The 22073-nt window shown below is 36.5% G+C and overlaps 2 protein-coding genes and 1 non-coding gene across 4 annotated transcripts; 2 read left to right on the top strand and 1 right to left on the bottom strand.

Moving 5' to 3' along the window:
- The first annotated feature begins 228 nt into the window (after positions 1-228).
- Positions 229-1537, top strand: LOC145223867 (tumor suppressor candidate 2-like). Its single transcript, XM_080090268.1, has 3 exons — positions 229-429; positions 490-607; positions 1030-1537. Exons 1-3 carry the CDS (start codon positions 299-301, stop codon positions 1093-1095), a joined length of 315 nt encoding a protein of 104 aa, XP_079946394.1. The 5' UTR covers positions 229-298; the 3' UTR covers positions 1096-1537.
- A 1443-nt stretch (positions 1538-2980) lies between these two features.
- LOC145223788 (uncharacterized) lies at positions 2981-21141 on the bottom strand. Of its 2 annotated transcripts, none has more exons than XM_080090176.1 (11): positions 20818-21141; positions 19290-19361; positions 17529-17633; positions 16030-16899; positions 14020-14136; positions 12933-13046; positions 11898-12090; positions 10801-10915; positions 8534-9322; positions 6077-6269; positions 2981-5278 (listed from the first exon to the last, which is right to left on the bottom strand). In XM_080090176.1, the coding sequence occupies exons 1-11, from the start codon at positions 20912-20914 to the stop codon at positions 4974-4976; spliced, it is 2970 nt and encodes a 989-aa protein (XP_079946302.1). In that variant the 5' UTR covers positions 20915-21141; the 3' UTR covers positions 2981-4973. The 2 variants fall into 2 exon arrangements, with proteins under 2 accessions (XP_079946302.1, XP_079946303.1); XM_080090177.1 differs by having other exon boundaries at positions 11898-12087.
- Trnas-gga (transfer RNA serine (anticodon GGA)) lies at positions 11352-11425 on the top strand. Its single transcript has one exon. It is a non-coding gene; the product is annotated as a tRNA-Ser (tRNA).
- Positions 21142-22073: the final 932 nt, after the last annotated feature.

Below are 22073 nucleotides of genomic sequence, written 5' to 3'. Positions count from 1 at the left end.
CCTTGTAATTGTCAGCTCTTTAGCGACACCGATGTTTTGTTTAATTTAATTGATACAAAGAAGCTTCCATTTTGTTTTTGTTTTTGTTTTTTGTTTGTTTTTTGTTTGTTTTGCTTTTTCTTTGCTTAGAACTAATTCAAATTTAATTGTTTCTTAGCAGTTTGTTTCCATGAAAATGTGTTTATAATTCTACAATCTGACTGGTCTAAATTTTTTGTCAAATGACAAAATAGACTTTTTGTTTCTTTTTTAGGTGTTTTTAATTTGAGTCAAAATTGGATTACTGTGAAAAATAACCATGGGCGGTCATATGGGTCGAATGGCGAAGAAAAGTATGGATTATATAACAGGACAAACACCAGAAAACATTGAAACCTGCAATTCTGTGGCTAGTTTTCGTGGTACACCATTCGTTTTAACTCGTTCTAGGTACTTGTTTTCATTTATTAAAAACTTCGGCTGTTTTTGACAACCATTTGCATTTTTTAGTTCTCAATATTTTGACGAGGATGGCCACTTGGCTCATGAGTTTTACAAGGAAACTCCTGACAGAAATGCAAGCGGCAAAGTCAAGTTAAAGCGGATCACAAAAGGATTACGAAAACAGGTAGGCTTTTTAAAATGTGAATTTTACACAATAGTTAATTACTTAGAAGGCATTATTTGATCTTATGTGCTTATTTCTTTGTATTTGGGCAATGTTTGGCATAAAACATGATAGTTTAGGGCAGTGGTTCCCAATCTTTTTCGAGGAATTCTTCCGTTAACAATTTATAACATTTTCATTCCTCCCCGACAGACTACATAGTAGACACTAAACCATACAAAGATCATTAAAAATTGGATATTTTATTAATATTTTTAGGTAACATTCCCAGAGCTTAAGTGTCTATATACAAACCACAAGTACAAATTTAAGTAAATCTCTCCCCTCAAATTTTAAATTGCCTATTGAGAGGAATTCTTCCCCAGTTGGGAACCACTGGATTAGGGGTTAAAAATGTATACTCAACAAATTGCACATTGCAGGGTGAAATTAAGTTGGACATCCCTCGTTTGAATGTCAATTTTCCTATAATCATCTATGAAGGATGAAATGCATCAAATGCACACTGGACTGGATGTGGTCAATTCTCTTACCTTGGTGACAAACGCAAAAAAAAACTTTTGAAATAGAGAGAATGTTTAGTTTTAGATGTTGGATGTGATTGTACTGTGAGGTCTAAAAAAATTATTTGAAAAAGAACGCACAAGTATTTATGTAACTATTTAATTTTTTTGGCTACAGTAACCATTATCCCGGCATAGATTATAAAGTTTGCCAAATTATAACTGAAGGGCCAACGTACATTTGTTGTGATAGGAAATAGTCAACTTTTTCAAATTTAGAACTGGACTTGTATGTTTTTGCAGTTTAATGATGCCACCTATTTGTGTAAAACCTAGACGTTGTCGTGTTTGTTTAAATTGATCAAGTTACGTTTCACTGTGACGTGCGGTGCATGTGTGTGTGAACATGCAAATCGTTTTGAATGCAGTGTTGCTTAATTTTAAACTGAGGCTAGCAAAATTACAAGTTGTTTCACGTAAAACAGGCAGATAAACAGTGCAATAGGCACTTGTTACTTTCGCTAAGGATACAATGCAGAGATTAGTTTGTTACAGTTATGTGGAATGCAGTGGCCCAAATGGACATAAAATGACATGCTATATTCCAAGTATGACTTGATCAAGCTTGTTGCTTTTCATATCTATATTCTTAGTGAACAATAAAACCAAGGTAGCATCTATATACCTGGTGTGTGGCCACATTATACACATCCAATGCTGCCTACAGTCTTCCTTAGTTAACTCAGGGAGCTTTTGTGCATGTCTAAACCCGCGTTGTAAGCCGGACTGGGCTTTTTGGGATGCATTAGGCCTTGAGTGTGAATTAAAGAACTTGATTTGGACTTCGTACTTGGCCTCATTTATACCACAATTGCACCAGCTTTTGGGCCATGTCCATTTGGGATGTTGCAATTTTTATGATGCTTTACAATAAAGTATATTGCTTTGTATGTCCTTAAAGCATCAACAGCAAAAATTTTTTGGTAAACTATAATAATATTGTTAAAAAAAATTAGAATAATGCAGATATTTATGTATGGTGTAAGTATACCACCTCAATATCAACAAATTACTTTCTGGGGATTAAAGTAAAGCTCTGTTCACTTATTTGTACAGATAGTTTATGAATAAAACGTACGGTTGAATCAGTATGCAACATAGATAATGGCTGCCTTGTATCTTATTCATGAGTCCTGCGTTAATATAAGGTTTTCTAAGGAGCAACAAGTCATATGCAAATGTTTTATAACCCTGCATTATTTGTTGATATAGTTTGTTTCATTTTTATCCTTGGTAGGCGGGCAACGCCTGAATGTGCTATGCTCACAATGAGTCCGCCGTCGAGCTGCCTGTTTTATTGCAAGTCAATTGAACAATTTTTTGCTTGATTGTCTCGACTTAGGCAGTTGGTGACTTCAATTATATTAACCTATCGGGAACCAATGGGTTGGAGCAATGCCACTTAAGTTGTTGCTCAAGGAAACACAAGCGACCAAGATAGGATTAGAACCGACAACTGTATGAACACAAAGCGATTGCAACCATCTTAGCGACTATTTAATGCAGGGGTGGGCAACCTTTGTTACTGTAGGGCCAATTATACATGTCAAAATTGGATCGAGGGCCGCACATGTGCATCACACAAAGTGATTTTGCTTTGTTTCTTACCAAATATGCTTAACTACAAGTATAATTCGTATTTGATTCTAGCCACATTTTGCCAGATCGCAGAAAACTAGCATCAGGCGCATTAATCAGCTCAAAAATATGTAATAATTGGACTCGTTTGCCAGTACTTTTGAAATCCAAGCATCTCTGCGGGCCGCACAAGCTTTAATGAAGGACCCTGATTTAATGTCACACATGTCAGTTTGTTGTATAAATTAAGTTTATTTACACAACTTTGTCATACACACGATACAAAAAGGAAAAAAAAGTTGTACGGTAGCAACAGCATGAGAAGGTGGAAGAAAAAAAAGAGTAAAAATGTTTTTCGCCAATGCGGCTTCAAGGTTGTATTCACATGGGCCACGAAGAAACTCAACACAGGAAATATAATCGCAGGACAAGAAAATGAAACTACTACATGCAAGAGTTGCACTTGTTCACAAGAGGCAGTACAATTTCAAAATTGCTGGGCCTAGACACCAGGAAAAAATCTCACTGTGTACAGCGTAGCAGAGTCTGACCTTTATATCTTGGACTCTACAACCCTTGCTGTGATATGACACAATTCATTAGGATTAGGTGCACAGGTAACATATTTGACGCCTATGTCTTTTCCAACACTTAAAATGGTTGTTAAACAAGGCAGGGTTTGAACTAGTGAAGCCCGCGATCTAATCATGGTAATTGTATTTGGTGACAAAGGTTGCACATGCCGTATTAGGGCATTGAAAAAATGCCAATATTTTAGTCAAACAAAATTAATGTTTTTTCTAATGACTATTATAGTACTGCATTTAGTTGTGTGAATCTTATTTAGGTTGAGAAAATTAATAGAATATTTGAAACCAAAACAAAGTAAGACAAAAAATAAATGACCAGCTAACGATGACAAAAGAGTTCAAATTGCTTAAGTGAAAAATGTATTGTATTTAATTTATTCACTTGATGTGATATCTTTGTTACATAAAGTGTAGCATTATTAGCATGAAACAACAGTATTGTGTGCTATTAAACTACACCAGACTGACTGGGTAAGAACGAAAAGTGCATTTAGCAACAAGGACTTTTGGAGACAGGTTTTTGGACATGCAACATAAAAATCCACATTTTTTAACTCCAAAAAAACTTGTTTTACGTATGAACTGGTATGTTACCATTTGCAGAATAACCACCAATAAGAATAGAACAGTTTTCTATAACTATACGAAAGTGCAAAAGCATATTTTAAAACTTTTTCTAGCTCAAATTCATGTATATTTCGTTTAGCATAATCTTTTCTGTGAAAATAATTGTTTAATCGACTTTTGGGCTCATTTTTTCACAGTGGCATCCACTATAGAAAGGCACACACCAAATTGCCATTCACAATTATACCATACAGCTGAAAAATAGTTCTTAGGAGGCCAACATCAATATTATTTTGTCAGAAAATGTTTTTAATCAGTACTGTAATGCCACAGATTTGTACAGTAAACCTAGGTTAAACCGTATTCAGTTAATCCTGATCTTGCTTAACTCAGACACAACTTGAGGTACAAATGATTTGTAATGTGGTAAGGCTTAAACTAATCGACATCAATTAATCCAAAATTTGCCCAATCCGGATAATTTTTTGGTTCAATTGGGTCCGGATTAACGGAGGTTTACTGTATTTAAAAAATTGCTGAAAATTTCTTAATCTTCTTTTGATAACAATAACATGACCGTTGGTTCCTTGTTAACCCATAAACAGGGACAACAGAGTTGCGTATGCTGCAAACAAACAACTCATTGGTGAAACACTCTTAGCGAGAGTCAAAAAATACGAATGCTAAAACAAAAACATCACTGGATAATTTTCATACAACTGGCATAAAAAAATAATTATTTGCTCCTGTGCCAATGTTGAAACAAATCTAATATATCGTAGGACTGCTCAAAAAAAAAAAAAATGCATTTTCTTTAAATGAACAGAACATACCATTGAGTTGCAACTAGGTTATTTTCTAACAAATATATATAATTTATCTGAATTAATTTGCCATACTGTTAACCTACTATAATTCTCAGTAGAATATAATCTTGCTAGCAGACACACAGTAAAAAGTCAGTTCTTTCACTGACAAAACAAGCAATGTAACATTTGATAGAAAACACTAACGGCTTGGTGACCTTGTCAACAAACAACAAAAAGTGCCAATTTGAGATAACCTTCGTCACGATTTCCAGAGCCCTGCAACGTTCGAGGTGGGCTCGTTAGAAAAAAATAACTGTTCATTTTGTTGCGTCATTCGTAATACATCGGGAGGTAATTCAAAAGTCTGTCCGTCGGTTCCGACAATGTCAGGGTTGCATTGTAAGAGATCGTGGGGTAATTGATCTACAGAATGGGATGGAGCTTTTGTATCGTCATTTGTTGAAGTTGTAAGCAACATTTCAAAGCTGTTCGTTTGGTTTTGTTCAAAGTTGGTCGAGTTGTTGTTGGAATTGTATGACCCTTGCTCAATTGGCTTTCCAGGGCCTATAAAATAAGACAAAGTTACAGATTTTCGTTTATTTAAGACAGTGGTTCCAGTGGTGGGATTCAGCCGGTTCGCACTGGTTCTATAAGACCGTCTCACGAAATTTTATGAGATCAGCGAACCGGTTAGCATTACTGGTTACTGTCAATGGACTTTTTGTAACAGAACTGGCTGAAAAATATGACTTTTGTGTGAGAAGCGGCTGACAAAAAAAATGAATCCCACCACTGAGTTGTTCCCAAACAAGAAGGAATTTGAAATCTTGAGGGGAGGAATTTACTCATACACTTTTGTAAATAGACACTTTAGATCTGGGAATATAACCTGAGAAATTAATGGACTTTGTATGGTTTAGCATCTACCATGTAGTCTATCGGGGAGGAAAGAATAATTTTTGAATTGGTAAGTGAGGAATTCTTTGATAAAGGTTGGGAACCACTGGTTTAAAGTCTCAGCAGAAAAATACAGCGCAATTGGTATGCAGAAAATATTTGATTGACAACTAGTTGATTTTGATTGCATTTAGAATGTTCCATACAGAAATAGTAGTTTTCTACCAAAAAAAATAACAACAAACAAACAAATACATCATCAAAAGTTTAATCACAAAATTTACAAAGGTCAAAAAACAATAGAATAGGTCGGTTTTCGTAACTAATAAGAGAACTAGGTATGCATAAAAAATACCACAACCAAATTGCACATAACCGAAGTGGGCTATACACAGGTGTTTTAAAAAAATTACTATTTTTATATCATCTACAGCTTTGAGCCATGTTTACACAGATTTTTTTTACCTTGTGTGAATATGTTGGTGTCCAGATTTGCAGTATCAGTGCTATTGTTGTTTGCTGTCGTATTTTGTTGCATAACTGCCCCAATACTGCCCATAATCGCCCCACCATGCGACCAGCTCTTGTGTGACGATACAGCACTTGACGACAATCCATTCAAAGGAGAGGCTTCATGCTTTGTAGAGTTGCCTGATTTCTAAAGGGAAAACAAAAAAATACAAAAATCAGCACCGTCTACATATGTCTGTATGTTTCACAATTTTAAACCATGTAGCTATTAATCTTCACACTTGTTCACATTCTTAGTGAACAACAAAACCATCTGTGTAACAGGTGTTTGGCCACAGCATAGGCGCCGACATTGAATTTTTTCCGGGTATGCCGTATTATATGACGTCACAAAATGACGTCATATAATGCCAAATATATTTTCTGCGGATGCATATGGTAAGAATGCATTAAAGTTGCAGTATATAAGCTTTACACAACGTAATTCCACCGCCAGGCCCTTTTGCTACTGTTGCAATTTAACGACCTAAGCTTATTTGCCGAAATTACGGGAAGGCAAAACAATAAAGATAGAAAAGATTTAGTTCGACTGTCACCTAACATACTTTGCCGTGCGTCGCAAATTACTTTAATGTTTAACATTTATCTTCTCTGTAATAACTATAACAAAAATGCTTAGTTTTCACGTAACAAAGCGCACACACTTCTGGCCTAGCAATCACAATAATCATTTTTGTTCGTTTTAACGTCGCTTGTTTCGTTTACAACGTGTCGCATATTTAACGCAGTGAGTTGTATGTGACGCATAATTAATTTTAAAGTTCAGTGTACTTTGTTTCAACGATGTTCTGACCTGCCTGAAACTTTCGACAACGTTAGTTTTTGTAGGCTAAGTACCAACCTTACGTTTGTGACGTAACATTGGGAGTTAATTGTTTTTGTTTTTCGGTTGAAACTAGCCAGTCGTTGTTCTTGTGGTGTAGGCAGTTACAACAAAGGTTGGGCTGTATTTTTATCATTTATTTCACAAACGGTAAACTTTTTTATCACGTGGTTGTTGACAAAATACCCGGGGCAGCGGTGTTTCTACCATAGGACAGCGCCAATACCTTTGTTGTGCTATTTACCACTTTTTAATGTTTAAATTCCAATGCTTCTCGAATACGTTTCGCAACTGTAATGAATGCGAACAATTTAATGGTTGTGAGACAATAACCTCGATTGAAATCATTTGCGTATATTACGTATTAGTCGAAATAATTTTACAAAGCAACAACGCATGACTAACGTTGGTCCGATTCTCGGGTATGCGGCATACCCGAGTTTTTCGTCCAGGTATGCCACGCATACCCGGCATACCCGTGTTCGGCGCCTATGGGCCACAGTATGCACATTTTATGCAGCTCACAGTGGTCTTTAGTTAACTTAGGGAGCTTGTGTGTCGCCCAGCCCCATGATGCAAGCCAGACCATGCTTTTCGGCTGGCTTAGGCCAGGAGCGTGCAACAGTTTATCGCAATGGGCCACAATTTACACCTATAATGATGTTAAGGGCCAGTCAAATAAGCAGATATATTTTGATGAAAAATTCATTCATTGCAGTGGTTATTAACCTGTGGTTCGCGTCCCCTCTCAAGGGTCCGTGGGTCGGTTGTAGGGGTCAGTGAAGGCAAAATTACTAAAACTTTTAAACCAAGTTTTTATAGGGTGCTTTACATAAACTTAACCTTGTAATACAATATTCATAATACCAATGACACAGTGCAAATAACAACTGTTTACAGTGAAAAGTATAAAACAATAGACTACTTGTAAAGTCAGCCCAGAGCGCGTAAGTAGCTATCACGGGCTGTGCTGTGACTTACAAGCTGTTGTGTACACCCCTGGGTTAGGCCTTAAGTTTCTTAAGTGCTAAAACGAACTTGATTTAGGCATAACTTTACACTTGGTCACATTTGTCCCACTATTCCACCGGCTCTTGGCCCTCACGGTGGTTATCAGTTAACAAGGAGGCTATGGGTGTGTCCAGACACACAAGTGAAAAATAAATGTGGTTTTTATGATTGATTCCGAAACTTTTTAACATGGTCAATATTTAACGGTTTGACACACTGTCCTTGTAATACATATATCCAGAATTTAATAAAGAAACAAGAAACGCCCCACAAACAACTGTTTAAAATTTCAGAAAATTCAGGCTTGTATTTTTGGTCTGAAGGACTGTTGCACCTAAAAAAGAATGTTTTCGGAAAATGAGGTTATATATGTGCCCAGACACACAAGAAATTGAAGTAAACGTTAATTTTAGCTTGTAATTTAATATTAGTTGCCCAGAAATGTCTTGTATTACATTTTTTTTTAATTTATCTTTGTGTTGTCACTTGAAAATAAATAAACAATAAAACAAACAGTCAAAGCACAAATGCCACAATGAAAATATAAATGGACATACCAGCAATGAATTCCTTCTCGATTTTCCGGATAAATTCCTTTTCCGAGGAGTTGTATTTAACCCTGAAGCATTTTCCCCTACAATACCTGAGGTCAACAGTGCATTGACATCGTTCGGTATTTTAAAAACTGAATCAGGTATGGGCACGGATTCATTTGCGGACGCGCACGATGCAGCGAATTGATCGGAACCTTGTGAAAGAAGAGCACTTAAATCCATTACGTTGCTTGCCGAGGTAATATGGTTGGCACTAGTGGTAATATTCAATGCGCCATCGTGTGACCAAGCACCGCCAGTTTTTAAAGTTGTGCCGTCTTTTGCTACTTGCGACAAGTGTTTGGGAGATTTTGATGACGATATATAATCCACGGTATTCCTTTTATTCCTGCTTTGTTTTCTTGCAGCGAATTTGTCGTTGGAAGTTATTTCCTGCGAGAGTGCACTGTTGTCAATGCTACTTGACTTCAGCAAGAAGTTATGGCTTTGGCGCTGGTGACGTTTTGTACATGCCGGAGACGGGGTCATTGCATAGTAGGTTTCAGAAAGGCTAGAAATGTCATCGGCACATGAGCACACCATTTGGTGATCTGAATTCCGTTTCAAGCTTTCTTGAATCGACGTAGACGGGATTGGATTGAAGTTAAGAGCAGTACGAGGCTCAGTAGTCCTTGCTGATTTCGCTGATGACCGATCTTTTAAAGTATTTGTTATCGTCCGCCATGGGTGGTGTGTGTTACGACTGAATGTCGTTAGTCTGTTGTCTATCAACCAGCCATTAAACGAGTTGACCTACACAAAAAGTGTTTTTAGTTTCTAAAAACAAGTCTCGTAAAGAGCCAAGATGAAACATATGAAACACACTGATACAGTCGAACTGGAGATTAGGGATGTGCCAAAACTGCAAATGTTCTGTTTGGTCGAGCACTGAGCATCTCACCTTAATGCTCGGTGCTCGGCCGAGCACGCTCGGTGCATTATGACGTCACAAAAAATCCCCTTTCTACGTTTTAGCTCTACAAGGCCTCTTACGTCACCGGCGGTGTTTTGTTAAGCTGTACATGCCCATAAAATACGCGTTTTTCCACCATCTAGTGCATTTGAAAAAGCATTCGTTTTTGTTCATAGACACCCTTTAGAACACAAGTTACGTATGTTAGCAGGGCATGAATATGCAAATTTAACGCTCGGGTCAGTTTGTGCAACTGCTCGGCCGAGCACCGAGCATTAAAAACGGCGATGCTCCGTACCGAGTACTCGGGTTCTGGCTCGGCTCGGCTCGGCCCATCCCTACTGGCGATCCCCTACTAGGAAGTTGACATGCGCAGCATACAAGGCAGGCAATGGTGCTTGTGATTCAGGTTTGGGCGGATTCTCCACTGAGCCTGTGTAGCTCATTTGGTAGAGCGTGAGTCCCGGAAAGACTCCTGTCGTGGGTTCGAATCCCACCGCAGGGTTAATTTTTGTAGCCTTGGCCTTGCCATATTGGAATGCTTGGGAGACCAGCTGATTCGGTACAACACCTTTAAAAGGCCTGGCGTACTATTATTTCTCGTTAAGAGTAATTTTATTGAACACTGATTCTATTTGAATAAGAAACTGAGGATGCCAATTAGGTGCAATATATATTTCCCAAGCTGTAACTGGCTAATTCTGTTTTAACCATGAGTGTATTTAAAAAGGCAAACAGTGAAGCCTAGCTGGTCAAACTGCAAATGTTCTGTTTGGTCGAGCACCGAGCATCTTATGGTAATGCTTGGTGCCCAAACACGCTCGGTGCATAGTGACGTGTTAGTTTTGTACCTTTCCAAGGTCCCTTATGTCACAGCAGTGTATTGAATTGTACAGGCCCCAGAAGTATGCATTTTTCCACGATCTAACGTATTTTAAAAAAACAGTCATTTAGTTCTTGGATACCCTTTTGAACACTAGTTGCACATATTAGCAGGGCATGAATATGCAAATTTAATGCTCAGGTCAGTTTGTGCAACTACTCGGCCGAGCACTGAGCTTTAAAACAGCGGTGCTCTGTACCGAGTATTCGGGTTCTGACTCGGCTTAGTCCATCCCTAGTTCAAACTCTTAGAGAAACTGAAACCTTTTTTCCTTAATTTAACCGGAATACTTTCCAAAGCAACGATAAGCTATAGTTTAGGACTCAATACGCAATAAATTGAACATTGCAGTTATCAGAATTTTTAATCTCAGACACATCTGTACTTTTGGATTTTTACATAAAAAACAAAACAATTTAGATTAATGCTACTTACAGCCAAAGGGTTAGGGTGGTGGGAAATGTAATGTTGGTTGGCGTCAACCACATTTTCCCATTCATGTTCATTGGGTGCATCTTTCCAACAGTCAATATGCCGAGGAGCAGTTGCACTGTGAAAAATCAATGGTTTATATCACTGAATCCAAAACTTTTCAACTTGGTCAGTATTTAACAGTATGAACAGGAATTAAACTGAATCCAAAACTTTTCAACTTGGTCAGTATTTAACAGTATGAACAGGAATTAAACTGAATCCAAAACTTTTCAACTTGTCAGTATTTAACAGTATGAACAGGAATTAAACAACAAACAAGGACTGCCCTACAAACAACCAAGCAATCTAATTGACTTACAGATTGCAAAACTGTCTTGGCCACGTTGCAGTTGCATCCCTACATAAAATGTTTCTGAATTAGGAGAAACCTGGTAGCCATGGTACCTAAGTTAAAATTTTGAACTAGTTATTGAAGTTCCAAAGCTGACATGCTCAGCATACAAGGCAGGCAATGGTGCTTGTTATTAGAGTTCCAGCTGGTTCACCACTGAGCCTGTGTAGCTCAGTTGGTAGAGCGCGAGTCCCGGAAAGACTCCTGCCGTGGGTTCGAATCCCACCGCAGGCCAGATTTTCTAACCTGTGCCTTATGTGGGAATGCTTAACAAACGGGCTTGATTTCGGTATCGCACCTTCAATGGACCTGTACTATACTTTAAGCAGAAACTTGCTTTTGTTAACATTGACTAAACTTAAGTGACCAGGAAAACAGGTCTGCTTTGGGTTAGTAGTAAATCTGACTGGACTACACAAGTAGTATGAAGAAACTTTGACGGGTAAGTTTGTGCGGCTATCCAGTCGAATAAAAAATAAGTTTGGTAAGGCAAGGCAAGGCATGGCTTTTAGCTTATTAGTCAACAAACTGGAGTGCTATAGCCTGGCTACAATAGCCTATACATTCAATGGCACATTTCAAGCTGCCCTAATGAGTTTATACAGGTCAAAACGTTCTTTTTTTTACTACTGGCATGCTACCGTTCAGGATTCACTGCAATAAAACAGAATTTAAATGTAAACAGATGAATCTTTTTTTAACTTACCGAGGAAATAAATGTACGGCATTTTTGTTTTTCTGGGGCGGTTGCACAGGCGGAGGTGGTGGAGTTTTAACTTCATGCATAGACGCTTGATTCTGACTCCGTATAGAATCTGTTTCGGTTTTGTGAGGCTTCGCAATGACGAACGGCTTTCTGGGGAGACTGTGATGCGACCGGTCAACTGACCTTGAATCTGCTAAACATTTTGTATTTGTTGTTATTTCAAGTAGCATTTAAACTTAGCCAGGACAGGGTTCCCGCACAATTCTCGTTTATAAATTCCATGACTTTTCCAAAACTTTTCAAGAAAAAATCCAAATTTCCATACCCTTAATCGAAAAAATCAAGCAATTCCCATAGCAAAACTAGAAAAGAGGCTTTGGTATATGCAACCAATTTACCATACTTGCAACGAATATACAAACATTACGCAATTTGAAATTCTAACTGGCATTTTCAGGGTAAAACAGGTGCCAAATTCCATACTTTTTCAAGGACTTTTGCAAAAGTTGGCTTTTTCAAAAATTTTCCAGGCCTTAAAAATACAAATTTAAATTCTATAACCTTTCCAGGTTTTCCATTGCCGCAGGAACCCTGCTGGACTACAAATTTTTTTACAATTAAATTTCAATGAATTAGGACTGCAAAACGACTAAAAAATAAAAGTTACAAAAAAGTTTACTACCTCTTGCTGGTTTGGGCAGTGTTAACCCTAATGCAAACCAAGTCTAAAATCCAATACAATAGGTAGGCTAAAACTTATTACACAGTATTTTTTTACCAATTATACAATAACATTTGTCATTTGCACTCATAAACAAATTTTGGCCTAATTCATTCCGCAGAAAAGTGCACATCAAATGTCCAACATATTTTTGCTTGAAGTTGGGGTAATCAAAAAAACCCATCAGTTCCGGTAAATTTAATAATTTGTTACACTTAATAGGAATAATAAATGAAACTCTTTATATTTCTTAGTAGAATGTTGCACTTTTAACACATATTTATCAAAAATTGAATTCCTTAATGACACCACACCTTTAGGAGTGCTTGTAGCGGAAGACTGTAGTTTGGCTAATGCTGCTTGCTCCTTTAATTTCTGTTTAATTTTGGCTTGTTCATTCACCAATTCGTCATAGTTTTTTCTGCGACCTGAAATGACAAAAATAGGTTAACATCAGCTAATTTGAAATGTTTGATGTGAGTTTTGGAGCAAAAACCAAACAAAAAAACCTACTGACATGGTGCTATTGATATGCAAAGTGTATTTATATATACGGGATAAAAAAATTCAAGATCTGATATATGTACATGTGGATTTTAATTCAGGCTATTTTACATGCTCTAAAGCAGGGGTGGGCAACCTGCGGCCCGCGGGCCAAATGCGGCCCTTCATTAAAGGTTGTGCGGCCCGCAGAGACGCTTAGATTTCAAATGTACCGGCAAACGAGATGAACTATTATATATATTTTTTCAAGCAGATTAATGCGCCTGATGCTAGTTTTCTGCGACCTGGCAAGATGTGGCTAGAGTCAAATGCGAATTATACTTATATTTAAGCATGTTTGGTAAGCAACGAAGTAAAATCACCTTGTGTTATACACAGGTGCGGCCCGCGATCTAATTTTGACAATTGTAATTGGCCCCACAGTAAAAAAGGCTGACCCCTGCTGTAAAGTTACTTTTGTTGCACTAATTGGTCAAAACTATATTGGTGGGCGGATAACTTATGACGCCTTGTTCATTTTAATGAGTCACATATATATGACACAACAATAGATATGAAAGTTGCCAATTAAGCAGTGTGTAATGAATGATTTTGGCATTAAACTTGAATTGTATCCACTTTTTTGTGTGTTTAGTGGCAATTCTGAATGGTACATACCCAAATTCCTAGACTTTCACATGCAATTAACCAAAATATGTAATTAACCGAAATCAGTATAAACACGACAGGCTTTTGGAATTTACAGTCACTATTCAATCAAATTAATTACACAATTGACAGCAACCCTTTCCATTAAACTCATTATGCAATTAACAGAATAAACAATACACAAAAGTGATTCTTTTATATTTGAATTCCCACCACTGCCTGTAGCTACCATGCAATTGATATCCTTACCAGGTACTTTTCGCTTGTGTCGAAGTGCGTGTGTCTTACAGGTAAGCGATCGTGTGCAAGGCATGTTATCAGGCTCAGTCCTTACTCCACAGTGTTTGTTAGGGTCGTATTCCCGTGCTAAAAACACATAAAAATGCTGTTACGCTTCATAAATGTACAAATCAACCATAATAATTAGGGATGGGCCAAAATTGCAAATGTTCTATTTGGTCAAACAACGAGCATCTCACAATAATGCTCGGTGCTTAGTCAAACATGCTCTGTACATTGTGACAAACACCCCAATTTCATGCTGGTTTATACCTTTTTAAGGTCCCTTATGTCACAAGCCATGTATTAAGCTGTACGGGCCCCAGAAATACGCTTTCGAGATTTTTGCAGTATTTTTGTTCTTGGATACCCTTGCGAACACTAGTTTTATATGTTAGTAAAGCATGAATAAGCAAATTTAATGCATGGGTTAGTTTGGGCAACTGCTCGGCCGAGCACTGAGCATTTAAAACAGCGATAATAATCAGTACCGAGTACTCAGGTTCTAGCTCAGCTCGGCCCATCCCTAATAGTAATATAATTTCCAGATATGCCAAATAAATAAGTTTACTATAGTTATCCCAATGTTAATGAAGTATTTGACACACAATTTCAAAGGTGTGCTATGTTTTTTCTATTTTTTTTATCATTTTATATCTTGATTTATTGCCTGTTTACGGCTGATTGGGCCGTGTTGTTTATGGCAAAATCGATATTAAGAACAATTTGCATTAATGTATACACATACTCAGTAAAGTTTCTACTTATGTTTTCATTTAACAAAAGCCTATTTTTGAGGTGGATGAACCCTAGTATCCTCTGCAGGTTAATTATAACTTTTTTAAACTCTGCTTTGCAGGCTGTAAAGATTTTGTGCAGGAAATACGCATGTTTTCAATAAACAGATGCACATTTTTAAAGTGGATGAACCCTAGTAACCTTTGCAGGGTAACTATAGGTTATTAAACTTTGCTTTGTAGCCTATTAAGATTTAGTGGTTAAATTGCAATTAGCCACACAACATAAACACAAAAATAACCTTCCTATAAATGGAATTTAAACCCAGACCAGCAATTAAAAGTTCATTGCAAATGTCAAGTTTGTTTACACTTTTGTGGTTTTGTGGTATGTGTGGTAAAAACCACAGCAAGTGCCCTTTTAATCTTCGTTTTCTGACACATAATTTTAAGGGGACTTGAAAAAGGGCGTGGACTTAGTTCTCTAAGCATTATGCAATGACAAAAAACACATAGCAACAAATAGTGCATAGAAATTGCAGATTTTTTTTTGCTGTATTCTCATTATTTCTAGAATGTCAGCTCTGCTACATTAAGTAGTGGTGGTTTCTATCCGTTTTTTCTTTATGTATACCCTTTATAAGTTGATTAACGTAGTGTTTTAAAATACAAAATTCTTCAGAATACAATGCACTAACCAACAAAGTATAAAACTCCTAGATCAGTGGTTCTCAACCTTTTTTCTTTCGTGGCCCACTTTCATTGCAAAAAAATGTTGTGGCCCAGTAAATTTTTAAGACAGAAAAAAACAACTATAAAATAGGTTCAGAACAAAAAACAAAACAAAAACATTCCTTCTCAATTCCTCCCCAAGCCATTATTCTTGTAAAATTGAGTGTAGTGACACAAATGAAAGTAGATTCTTAAAAAAAAGCTTTCTATTTGGTTGGTCTGTGGCCCAATCAAAGTCAAACTTCAGGAAGATCAACTTTGGATAACTAACTAACATTTGTGTAAATTTAAACAAGTTTGAAGCACTCTTTCTTGACCAAACAGGTAGAACAAACCGTTGATAAACACGAAAAAAATAATGTGGACAAATACACTACATGTCTACTTCAGGGGTACCCATAAAAACTTGCAAATCAAAATGCAATTTTTGAAGTTTTTTTGTGCAGTCATGGACCCCCAAGAACTATAAACTCATGCAGACAATCCTGAAATAAGTTTAGCATAGAATCACCTTTCAGCGGAACATTCTTCTCTGATTTGACAGGATACACATGGAGGGTAAGAGGGGATTTCACTGGATGGTCGTGATTCTTGTTTCCATGTTTCTCAGGCCCTCTATCGACTGTTTTAACAATGTCAATTTGTGGATTATGGTTATGTTTGTACTGTCGAAGAGGGTCGGACGACGATGGGATGGGCTTCGAAACACCAGGAAAGTTTGGTTCTTTTTTGACTGTGTCTGAAATTGGCAACTTCTTGATCACTACTTCTGGGTCATGGCTAATTCTTGCAGCTAGAAGGCCATCTTTATCCACAGGATTGCTGTTGTCTTTTGAAACAGCTGTATTTAGCTTTGCTACCTTGTTGGGTGGTTGGTGTGTATGAGGTGCAGTGTGTTTCATAGAATGGTGGTGCGATTTGTTAAACACTGTCGGCTTTTTCAACCTTTCAACACCTGGTTTACCAAGTTTCTCTTGAGAAATTCTATTTGGCTTGTGCAGTTTTTTCGACAGCGGCTTCTGCATTTCATCCAAAAACCTAGTCCTGAGTTGCTCTTTAATTGGCACTACACCAGCACCGCTATGTGTTTCATGTCCATGCAAACCAGCTGAGGAGTGTCTATGGTCGACAAAAACTGGGTTTTTCGACTTCGAGTTGGGCATGGAAGCTTTATCGAAAGCATTTTTGATCGCTTCTGATATCTTTTTATGGTCTGGGCGTTTCTCCACGGGAAGTGGTTCCGTTCCAGGTGGTGGGAATTTGTGTTTGGCAACTACAGAATGGTTGATACTGGTGGTAGATGGTTCGGAAAATGGTTTCTTTTCAATGGAGGTCTTTGGTTTGTTCTGCACTTTGCTGGTTTTCCCACCATGGTGCTTTTCTAAGGTTTAAAACAAATTTTGTTAATTTTTTTTATTGCATATTTATTAAATATGGTTCTTTAAGATTATTTCTCATTCAGAAGTTAAAACAATTATGTTGTCCTAATATAGTTTTTATCAAAAGAATAAAGTTAGCAATAAGCTAGCTTAAACTACTCAAGTGATATTTTTAACGTTGTTTTGCAGAAACAAAGCAAAGAATGTTAGAAATATTCTATTTTATGGCAATGCTTAAGGCATTAGGAGAGTGGTTCTTTTCAACTAGACTCGTTTACCCTTATAAAGATAAAACGACCCCCTTTGTGTAAGGCAAACTAAACCCATAAAGCATTTGCGACCATGCTAACAGAAGTTGCTAGTGTGGTTTTGCAGAAACTACAGAACAGTTTGGGTTATTCATTTTCTTGAGGGTTAGACTTATACTTTTTAACCCTACAGTCATGCAAAATCTACCTCTTAGATATAAATTTAGACAAAGTTCAGAACTTCTGTTTAAAAACAATCACTTTTTTTGATAAGATTTCGATTTCATATTAAGTCATAGATGTCTTTAAACAAGCTGTTGCTTCCAGGCATAATGTATTTGAGCTTTTAGCAGATTTTTGTTGTAAATTTTAAGTTTACTTACCAATATGGTAGTGGAAAGTTTGAGGCTTGAAAGGAAGGCGGCAATGTTCGCAAACAACCAAGTAAAAGTGATCTTTGGCTGGACAGAATCCAAAAAGCCCAAGATCTAATTAAACCAAAACAATATAATGAATTACTGGATCAATTACAACCCAAGAAATTTAAAATATGCGGGATGTCTTTTAGTAACAATGCAGTTAGGTACAAGGGAAATTTTGGTCATTTGTATTATAAACCGCCATTAACGAAATGGGAGGGCATAGTTGTTAACATACACATTGTGAGAACAAAGGGCACCATTGTTCATTCTGTTGATACCAAAATATCCTTTAATTGCTTATAAATAGCATTGAAACATATTCAAATTATAAGTATGAGTATTAAAGCATTATTGAAAAAAAAAAACATTTAATATTTAAAAACTTTTACAGTGATTGGTCTGTGTAAATAGTATAGTGGTTCTCAACCTTATGCTAAACGCAAACCATCTGACAACATTTGCTGCATACCACCTAAACCCTGTTGTAAAGGACCGAACAAGAGGTCTCTGCATCTTAACCAGGACAGCATATTTCTAAAACCAGGAAAGTTAGCAATTCCAAAAGAATGCCAAAGACACAAGTTTTGCCCAAGATCGGGGCTATTCACTTGGGGCAGTTAAGTTGTATTTTATGATCTGATTTGAATTAGGTATAGCAGAAAGCTGCTAGTGTGCCACCTTAAAAGCTCTAGCATGCCACTAGTGGTGTGCATACCAAAGGTTTAGAATAACCACTGTTTGCAATTTGTAAAATCTTCTCTACATGCAAATCAGAGGGTGTATGATTGCATAATAAATATTGTGTAAATATGTTTGAAAAAGGGTTTTTATACATAAAGTAAATGTTACGTTTGCAACAGGTTTTATATTGATTTGCAGAAGTACAGCATAATACCAAGTCCAAAACTATGATTTTAGGCTATTTTTTTTCCTTTTAAACAATACAAGCTATGGTATTGACATGTCCAAATTTATATTTGACAAGCTCACTTATGCTAGTTTTCAGTGCAAATCCAACAATTATATCCTTGAATATATTTGGAAAGCATTTGATCTGTTATTTATAAACAGACAAATAAAAGAATAAGTTTCATGTCAATACAGCAAACCTAGTCTGGACTCGTTTGGTCCGAAAAATTGTCCAGATTGGGCAAAGATCTGGATTAACTGATGTCAATTAGGTAAAGCCTTACCACATTACAAATCATTTGTACCTCAAGTTTTGTCCGAATTAGACACATATCTGGATTAACCGAATCCATGTATAACCTGTTTGTTTACAGTAAAATACATGACTTGCATTGTTGACAGATAATTAGTGATGGTATGAGGCGATTTTAGTGGTATCGATACTCGTACTCGGTATCGAAATATTTTGCCTCAGTTTTCGATACCAATGTGCGAGTACCAAAGGCTGATTTACACCATAAGAATACGGGCAACTTTATGCCAATATTTGCTTCGGACAGCACAAAATTGGAAAAAAAGTTTCGCCAGTTTACGTATATCTTTTTCGCCATCATGTGGAGATTACATTTTTCGCCATGTGTGTGTGCACAACTGTACCCCAACCATGGTAGATAAATTAGCTAGTGATATACAACTAACTAATAAAGTACTCGGTACTCGTACTCGATATCGAAGGTATATACATGTGGTACTCGTACTCGGTACTTGCTTCCTAACCTGGTATCGTCCCATCACTACAGATAATAGACCAACCTTCGCGTTTTAGGGTCGCTACTTCTTTATCTTGTCGTGCAGATGAAGAAATACTATCCTGGCTACTTTCACCTAAAAATAAACAACGCTTTAATATAATATTACCTAAAACTCCACAAAAGTGTAATGAATCCTATTATATTTTATTCTGTTTCGATTTCAATTGAACCTAAAAATATTTACAGTTGAAACGACCAGTTTCAAATTAGCCTGGTAAATATATTTAAAATCAATACCAAATTTAACATTGATTATTTTAGAAATGCAAGGTTGGCAGTCTTTTTTGCAACAGTTTCATTTCAAATTTATCCACAAACAACTTTTGAAATCGCAAAACAATCTTCAACTTATAAAAACAATGTGTCAATACAATAAAAAGTTAGCTGCAGACAATGCACACTGTTATGACCAGTGGTGGGATTTAGCCAGTTCGCACTGGTTCTATAGAACTGTCTCACGAAATTTTATGAGATCAGCAAACCAGTTAGCTTTACTGGTTACTGTCAATGGACTTTTTGTAACAGAACCAGCTGAAAAATAGACTTTTGTGATAGAACCGGCTGACAAAAAAATTGAATCCCACCACTGGTTATGACCTAAGGTATCATCAGTACAACTGGTGACAAGTCACTGCCAGTACAGACTAGTATAACCACACTACGGCACTCCAGTTTATTAAAGCTTTCAGACCAAAATGGTGTGCCCTACCCACAGCTAATATTAAACTTTCTTTTCCGACCATAAGTTAAGAGTTTTCCAAAACCGTGCAAAACCATTTTATGTTTTGTTTTCAGAAATTTTCATGGAAATCATTTCAAGAAATGGGATTGGATCTTGTGATTGGTTAATCATAAGTAATTAAATATTTAGCCATTACAGGCAGAAACAATCAATTTTATTCACGGCACCAGATGGTTTAAGCTAAAATAAAAACATTCTATCATTACCTACTGTAAGCTAAAATAGTTTTAACTTCTTACACTATGTCATAAAGATAAAATACATTGTGACAACAATTAGGTCATGATAGAATGTTTTTTTTTATGCATACAATTTAGTTGTAGTGTCTTGTTATTAAAGAAAGAAAGGTGGAATGGTATTTTACAATTGGAAATGATGGTGATTTCCAAATTTATAAAGAACACAAATTTTCGTATTGAGTGAAAATAAAAAAGATTATTGAGTAAACATTCTGCCTTTTTTAGCAAAATCTCAATATTAAGTCTCGAAAATTTTATCACCTCCAAAATTCTTTACTCTATAGAAAACGTTAAGTTCGCCCCCTAAAAAAATCCAGAGACTTATTAGGATCCTTAAGACTTCAAATATTTAAAAAAAATATTGTAAATAACACATATCAAGTCTAATAACTTTCTGTCTAACCTTTCAATCAATTAGCTAAACCAAACAATAGTTAAACTTTGCTTCTTAGTTTGGTCTTAAACGGAATAAAATAGGACCAATAAATGGGCTTGTACCTTTTGCTGTGTTTTACAATAAAATGGGACTATTAACAACTGAAACTTACCAATTCCTTCTGACTCGACTGCCTGTTGCCAATCTGTCCATTTGCAGCCAGAAAACTGGTCAAGATCAGGACCTAAGTTGTCGTCAATAGCGGCCATTGTCTCACGGCCGGTCGGCTGCTCTTAACAGGTTATTGCCATCACAAACGATGTTTTGACGGTGAAAAACTAATACTGGCTTTCATGTTGATAAACTGGCAAACTACAAGTTACGGAAAACCAGCCCAGTTGATACAAATCTTTGGTTTTTGATTTGTTTTTAAATTTAACCACGCTGTGGTCAATCAAAGCATCCCTACCTACAGAAGCAAGACACTGGTTCTTCTGTTTGTTTCGTGTGACCACTAGGTGTGTAAGAAACTCAGATTTTAAGTTTTTTAGTTTACTTAAAACTACTGGCTTAAAACTTAATGTTGTTGTTTGCTTTTAACACCATGTCGTAGTGTTATTTTCTGTCAATCGCGTATAATTACAATTTTCAGGTAAAACAACAGAACCATACTTTTAAAAAATGATTTATTTTAGCTACAAACAACTTTCTTGTTGCAAGATCAGTCTTGCTTTGATTGTTCTGTTTGGAACGTTTTGTTAAGACAAACAAAGAGTATCAAAAGTTAGTAGAACACATCAGCTTATTAAACACACGCTGTGGGATACTCCATAAACAAATGTATTTACATGATCTTTACAACAGTTTTTTCAACAGTGGCATTGAAAAAGTCTAGTTTAAGCCATTGCATTATAATTTAGTTGTCGTTGTGAAGGAGTCAAGTGCGTTGTAATGTTATGATGTGTATTGAATAAGTATTGATACTTGTTGCTTTGCGAATACAAGTGCAACATGTGCAAAAACCACTTCATATGTGATTTTTGTCAAATGGTGAAAACGTTTTTTTTTGCTTTAAAGACGATTGTTTAAGTTTCAAGGCAGTATATTAGTAAATATTTCAGCTTGACCAAAACCACACAACGTCAGATTGCATTTATAATGACTTCCGCTTTTTGTGACGTCATTACGGAATATTTGCTGACTAACATGACGTAAGCAAATACTGACTTGTTGACCGCTGGATTTAAAAACAGCGTTGCACCTGGCGCTAAGTTAAAATGGTTTGCATTGGAAACTAAACTGTTCGAAGTTTTCGCTTATTTTTGGGGCTCCTCTAAAATACGCAATCTACGCAATCTACGCAATCTACGCAATCTGTACGCAATCTACTTATAAAACGTATGCAACTTTTAAAAATGTTGACGGTTA

This window comes from Phallusia mammillata, chromosome 4, assembly GCF_965637545.1.
Source record: "Phallusia mammillata chromosome 4, kaPhaMamm4.hap1.1, whole genome shotgun sequence".
Lineage (NCBI taxonomy): Eukaryota > Metazoa > Chordata > Ascidiacea > Phlebobranchia > Ascidiidae > Phallusia > Phallusia mammillata.
This window is presented reverse-complemented; position numbering and strand designations above follow the sequence as displayed.